General features: G+C 46.6%; 1 protein-coding gene across 3 annotated transcripts in view; it reads left to right on the top strand.

Annotated features, from left to right (window-relative positions):
• Positions 1 to 1,824: 1,824 nt before the first annotated feature.
• Positions 1,825 to 7,113, top strand: part of AKAP8L (A-kinase anchoring protein 8 like) — a 30,103-nt gene continuing 24,814 nt past the window's right edge. For 2 of the 3 annotated variants that reach the window (XM_060144583.1, XM_060144582.1), the window contains exon 1: positions 1,826 to 1,961. In XM_060144583.1, coding sequence (XP_060000566.1) covers positions 1,949 to 1,961 — 13 coding nt within the window. In that variant the 5' untranslated portion in view covers positions 1,826 to 1,948. Of the gene's footprint in view, positions 1,962 to 7,113 lie in introns of all 3 variants that reach the window. The other variant, XR_009539732.1, reaches the window with a different exon arrangement.

The raw sequence follows: 7,113 nt of genomic DNA, 5'->3' as shown, positions 1-7,113 counted from the left end.
GTGACGCTGAAATTAGCCCCACAACTGGAGTGCACATTAATCAGAGATTTATGTACTTCATATATGGAGTTTATCAGTGCATCGTGAACCTTGTCCCATGTGGCAGCAAATTCTGCATGAGGCCCATTTTTGGAGGAGTTGTTAAAACATTTTATCATGGAGAATTCTAACCACGCAAAAGTGGAATAGTAAAATGAACCGTCATCTACTCATCAGTTATAAACTCATGACCAATGTCTTCAGCTATAAGCCCTCCATGCCCTCCTCTTTCCTCCATCTGAATTACGGTGAAGCACATCCTGGTCATCAGATCAATTAATATATTAATGTTTCAGCATATTTCTCTGAAGGATATGGACTTTATTTTTTACTTTTTATTTATTTATTTTTTTTGCGGTTCGCGGGCCTCTCATGTTGTGGCCTCCCCCGTTGTGGAGCACAGGCTCCGGACGCGCAGGCTCAGCGGCCATGGCTCACGGGGCGCAGCCGCTCTGCGGCATGTGGGATCTTCCCGGACCGGGGCACGAACCCGTGTCCCCTGCATCGGCAGGCGGACTCTCAACCACTGCGCCACCAGGGAAGCCCGGATATGGACTTTAAAAAGTGCCATCGGAAAAAGAAAGTGCCATCGTTAAACTAAAGAAATGGGCAATTCCTTAATATCAAAAAGTGAGCAGCAGCATACTTTTTTTTTTTAACTTATTTTTTTGGCCATGTGGTGCGGCATGCAGGATCTTAGGATGCGGGAACTTAGTTCCCTGACCAGGGATCGAACCCGTGCTCTCTGCACGGGTTGTACGTGCAGAGCACGGACACGGAGTTGTAACCACTGGACCACCAGGGAAGTCCCAGTAGCAGTATAAGTAAAACAAGAAAAAATGTAAAAGTCGTACAACTTGAATTTTCACAAGCACGATTGAGTATGATTTTCAGTGTCTGTAGCTCTGTCAAGTCATCTCTTAGAAGTTATGAAATGTCTCTGACAGTGTATTCCACACATCCCAGTGAGGGTGCTGAGGAGAGAGCTGGAGCCTGGCTGGGCTACTTAATGCAGGATCTCTGAAGTCCAGAAGAAACCGAGAGGGGTTTAGAGGGGTAGTTCCAGCTTTGACACTTTAAGTGTCAAGGACCCTGAGCAAGTTCATGAATTCCAAGCCTCAGTTTTCTTATCTTTTAAGCGGGAGTTTTAAAAAATTTCCTCACAGATATGAGGGGGCATTTGAAATGATCATACAAATATAGTTATTAAGTATATAATATAAACATGCTATATACTTGTTATCATTATGAAACGGTGGATAACAAAATGTAACATTTCTTTAGAGCACCCGGCACCGTACTGAATTATTTGCATACATTATCTCACGTATTTGAACGTGTGCCCAGTATCTTGTTTGGCGCTTAGTTGTAATTTTCACTCCAACGTGGTTTTCCCGTATTCGTTTTCGAGCTCAAGGCCAGAGAAGTTAGGAAAGAGCATAGGTTGGCACAGCACCCCCATGGCAGATCCGGGATTGGAGGTGTGCCCTGCGCTGTTAGATCCGGCTCCCTCCTGCCGGCCTCCAGGGCACAGGCCCGTCTCCAGCCTGACTGCGCTTGGGCCTCAGGTCTTTCCGTAGTGCACAGCTCCGCCCCTTCGAACTCCACAGGATTCCACCTCCAGGCCGTCTCCTCTGAGCCAATCACCGTGGTCCCGGGATAACGGGAGGCGGGAATAGGGTGGGGCTCTCACGAAATTGGCACCACCTTCAGCCACTGGCATAAGGACATTTCGAGATGGACAGCGGGGCTATCCAATAGGCGTGAAGCAAGGTCCGGAGCGAGCCAATGCGGTCGGGAGGCGGGGCTCAGTTGTGTGTAGAAGGAGGCCGGGGGATTGTCGCCGCTTTCGCGGCCTCTGACGCGTGGAGCAGCTGCCTGAGTCTTCGGGTGCAGCATCGCTACTGCCATGAGCTACACAGGTGGGCCCGGCAGGGTGGTGTGGGGTCGGGTCCGGGAGGGGAGGGACAGGGATGTGCCAGAGCCGCGCCGGGCTCGTCCGTGCCTCCCCCGGGGCTTGGACACTGCCCTCTCTGCGGTCACAAAATGGCGCCGCAGACCCGTCGCCTCAGTTTCGCGCCCCTCACGTCTAGGCGTCTTAGTTCTATGTGTTGGCAACCTTGGATCCCGGCTCCCGGCCGCCAGAAGTCTTGGCTTCTGTCGTCTGTGTCCGTGGGCCTTGGCCTCGGCGCCTGTCTCTTCCGTTCCTGGCCCAGCCCCCTGGGTCCTCGACGCCTCAGGTCGCCCTTTCTCAGGCCTCGGCCCTTCAGGTCAGTCTGCTGACTCGGCTGCAGTCGCCATTGCCATACTGTTTCCCGCGCAGTTTCCGTGCAGATGCCGCAGCTGCCCGCATCATCCCCCGCTTTTATCTGCCTCAGGCTGGGAGAGGCGCCAGGCCCGGCGGGGGGATGAGTAAATCAATATATGAAGGCTTTGGGCTGAATGGGAATCTCGCGTCCTTAGGGACTGAGCCTGAGCCTTGTGGGGAATGGCTAGCTTCCGCGTTAACTCATTCCACACCTGTCAAATTCGTCGTGTCGGGGTTACAAACATAGTATATATCGTGGGCTGGTCAGTACCTTGAGGGGGTCGCTGTATAACATGGGGTGGTTGGGGACCTCTGAAGAGGTGACATTTGAGCAGAGACCTGAATGGAATGAGGGAGTAAAGGATATCAGGGGGCCTTCGACATAAAGACGCAGTGGCAGGAGCTGCCTGACTTGTTAAAGATCAGCCAAGGCGATCAGTGGGACTTGAGCTAAGGGGAGAAGGGGGGATGATGAGATTAGAGAAGGGGCCATAGGATATGCTTGGGTGATTTCAGATCATCCCTGGATGAATTCAGAGGCTGCCTGGGTTTGCCTTGGGAATAGCTGATGAGGCTTCTCAGCCAAGAGCCTCCCTTGTAATGCGGGTATTACAGGCGTGAGCATGTGTGGTTGTTGGGCAACCAGCATTCTACTTGGAATGTTTTTAGGACTGAGAATGGAACCTGAGCCTCTGGGGCTGCTCTATAGGCTGCTTTATATTGGCCTAGACAAGAAGGTAGTGTTAGTCCTCCAGGTCAGGAGCTTGGCAAGAACTCCAGTTTTTAAAGCAACCATCCCTTAGCCCAGTGGTTCTCAACCGGGGGCAATTTTGCCCTCCAGGGGACACTGGCAATGTTTGGAGACATTTTTGGTTTTCACTTCTTGGGGTGGGAGTGCTACTAGTGCATCTAGTGGATAGAGACCAGGAATGCTGCTAAACATCCTACAGTACACAGGATGGCCCCACTGGAAAGAATTATCTGGCCCCAAACATCAGTAGTGCCGAGGTTGAGCAACCCTGCCCTAGCCTTTGTGTACCCTTCCTGGTTCAGGAGGAAAGTCAGTAGGGTTGTTGCTGACATATCTGGAATTGAGATGTGATCCTTTTCACCAAATCTTACTGAGAACTGGAAGACAGTTCTGTGGTTATCAGGGGCAGGATTGCTGAAGAAACCAGGGATAAATGGTGGGGGGCTGTGGGGTAGCTTAATAATGGACCATTTGTTTTTTTATAGACGGGGAAGCTGAGTTTAGAGAGGTCACAAATGGCCAATTCTGAATTTCAACTCCACATCTTATAGGCTGTAATTCTGGGTTTGAGTGGGCACTGAGGTAGCCAAGGTAATGAGGTAATGATTAGTTTTTCCTTGATTTTGATCAACTGAAAACCACAGTAGCTTTATAATGTGAGTCTTTCCCTTTTAAGAAGCAGACCACCGAAGTCAGAGGCATATAGGGACTTCCCTGTGGTCCAGTGATTAAGACTCCACGCTTGCACTGCAGGGGACACGGGTTCAATCCCTGGTTAGGGAACTAAGACCCTACATGCTGTTCGGTGCAGCCAAAAAATAAATAAAGTCAGAGGCATTTTATGTCACATTTCAGACAACTGTTTGCCTGTAAGGAGAACTTCTGGAGGCCTTGAAACAAATGTTACCATTATTAGTAAGCATAGAAGGTGATTAAAATAATTTATCTTTTTGATAACTTGTCCATTTTTTGAACCTAGTTTCTTTATGTGTACTTGAGAAAGAATGTTCCATCTCCAGCACTGAGGGGGGGAGATTGGAGCAGTGGAAAAACAGGACAAAAATTCAGAATCAGGTCTTCAAACAAAGGTCTGAAATGCTACTAATCTTTTTATAGGAACATTTATTATCTCACATATTTTCTGTGTGTTAGGAATGCACAGGTGGTTTAGCTGGATGGTTCTGGCTTGGGATTTCTCATGAGGTTACATTTTGGATGTTAGCTGGGACTGTAATCATCTGAAGGCTTGACTCAGGCTGAAGGTGACTCAAACTCATGTGGCTGACAGGTTGGTGCTGGCTGTTGGTTCCTATACCATCTGGACCTCTCCACAGGCTTACTAGAGGGTACTCACTCTGTGCTGGCTAATTTCCCCCAGAGTGAATGATCTAAGAGAGAGCAAGGTGGAAGTCTCAGAAGTCACACTCAGTCATTTTTGCAATACCTTTTTGGTTACACTGGCTATCTCTATTAGTTTGGGAAGAGACAACATAATGTCTGGAGGCAAGAATCATTGGAGGCCAACTTGGAGGCTGGTTATCACCAGATGGTAAAGGTTGGGGGCAACCTAACCCAGTTCCAATTGTCCTCTAATTTTTGTCACTTAATATCATTTCTTCAAAGAATCCCCTTCTAAAAAAAGAAGGAAAAGAATAAAACTGAGAAGCTTTGTGTATTTTTGAGCAAAAAAGATGTCAGAGAGGCTGGCCAAGAGGGAGGGGCTATGATACAGAGTTATAAATCCATGGTCTGACCTTTCACTTTATATGACCAAAAACTTGCTTATTTTATTTTTTCACTCAGAGCTTATTGTATTTTTTTTACTCGGAGTTTATCAAGCTGGTAAATTGAACTAAGAAGAGAACGATATCGCAGCCAGACAAGAATTTGTTCATAATTGGAGCATAACTGGCTAAGGAAGGTCCTGCCCTGGAGACAGTATTGTGGAAAGAATATTAATGTGGGGAGGACAGGACTAGAGCAGTTTACCGTTGAGCTCTGAAGGTTTGATGGATTGTCTTTCCTTTCTCCCCGGGGAAAATCAGGCCCCCTCTCCCCTGAATATACATAGATCTTTTGCTCCATGGCTTTCGTGTACTGGGTTCCAGTATGTATTTCTGTTAGCTTGTGGTAGGTTCCAGTTGCAGCTGCAGTACATACCAACCACATTACCTAAAGTCTGGAGCCATTTTGCCAGTGGCAGTATTGCTGAACAGACGAGTTTCCAGAAGCTAGTTGAGCAAACGGTGGAAAAGCCCCGTGTAAGGTACTTTTTACCCTGTGAGCCTTCCCCACAGGTCAACCATCTTTAGAATGCTTTCAGTGTTTCTTGTGTACAGTTATTGATTATCAAGGGTTAAGATTTAAGTATCTCAGGAAGGTCTTGGGTCCCTGGAGGGAATCTATTCCAGTGTGCCCTCTTTAATTAGGGAAGGTAAAAAATGTTGGATTTGTATACTTCTCTCACTGGCTCTCTCATTCCCCAATGCCCAGTCTCACTTCTCTCCTCTGGGAAGTAAAGATAAAGTGTGGGTCCACTGATCCTTATTTGAAACCCTTGGAGCTGGGTGTGTTTTGGAATTGTAGCTTGAGAGGACATTCCACAGCACCTGCACTGGGGTCTGGGGCAGCACCTTGTAATTAAATGAAGAAAGATAAAAAATATCCTCACAGGTCAGTTTTGCCCCAAAATGAGTGTTGACACCACATTTGAGGAGAACACTTGGTTTTCAGACCTTTTTGGAATTGCAGGGTTTGGTTTTGAGTCCTTTTTGGAATTGCAGGGTAAGGGTCTTGGCCCTGTTCCTTTTGTTGGCTGTGGTGAGGATGAAATGAAATAATGCAGATAAAGCTCTTAGCACCCTGCAGGGGAAACACTTGTTAAGTTGTTGGCTGTCATCTTTGTTGCTTCCGTCTTAAGAAATGAACATGATGTGTTGGTTTCTGCTGCACTGTGAAGTGAATCAGCCATGCGCATACACACATCCCCTCCCTCTTGGACCTCCCTTCACCTCCCCACTCACTTTCTCCCAAACCATTTTGATTATGACTTACTGCCTTCAGCCTCTTCCTTGTCCAGTATTGCCTGCATACCCCCCTTTTGACCTGAAGGGGCTGCTTTGATCATATCACTTCTTTGTTTAAAATTCCATTAATCGTTCATTGGTAATTCCAGAATCGAGTTCAAATTTAAAGGCATATGAGGTCTCCTCCATAGATTGCTCTTTTCCCCCTTCCACTGTGGTCTACCATTTTTGTTTTACTGAAATGCTTTAGTGAGCATGCGTCTTTAAAAATCTTAATTCACAGTTCTGATGCTGGAATATCCTACCTTCATCTCCCAGGTTTTCACAGTTACAGTTGTCCTTTAGGGTTCAGAACAAATCTCACTTTCACCTTGAAGTCTTAATCTCTTATCCATGGGACTGTCCCTTTTCTGAAATGTCCTGTGGCTTATGTTAACTTTTATTCACTTAGTGTTTTTCATTTATTGCTTTTATTGTATTTTTTCATGGTTGTATGTGATCTTTCCAGTTGTATTGATTAAATACATACAGATATATATATATTTACATAGATGTATGTGTGGGGGGGTGTCCACACATACATAAACTCCAAGGACCATATATCATCCTTAGCAGATATTGAAGTATTGGAATTGTTTTCTTTGCCTTCTGTATGGTGGAATTAAAGTAATGGTAATGAGGGAGGGCTACTTTATTGCTGTAAGAGTACTTTTTCTCATTACATTCACAGAAGAATGTACCTTGTTTTATTCACTAATCATAAGATGAAGGTGTGTAAACTGACTTCTCTATCAGTTTGAAACTTTAGATAATGCCTCTATGTCTTAATTGTTTTTTCTGTTTGTGTTTTTTTTGTTTTTGAGGTTTGCGGGCCTCTCACGGTTGTGGCCTCTCCCGTTGCGGAGCACAGGCTCCGGACGCGCAGGCTTAGGACGCGCAGGCTTAGAGGCCATGGCCATGGCTCACGGGCCCAGCCGCTCTGCGGCATG

This window comes from Lagenorhynchus albirostris, chromosome 3, assembly GCF_949774975.1.
Source record: "Lagenorhynchus albirostris chromosome 3, mLagAlb1.1, whole genome shotgun sequence".
Taxonomy (NCBI): Eukaryota; Metazoa; Chordata; class Mammalia; order Artiodactyla; family Delphinidae; genus Lagenorhynchus; species Lagenorhynchus albirostris.
The sequence above is the reverse complement of the archived record's forward strand: the minus strand, read 5'-3'. Positions and strand labels throughout refer to the sequence as shown.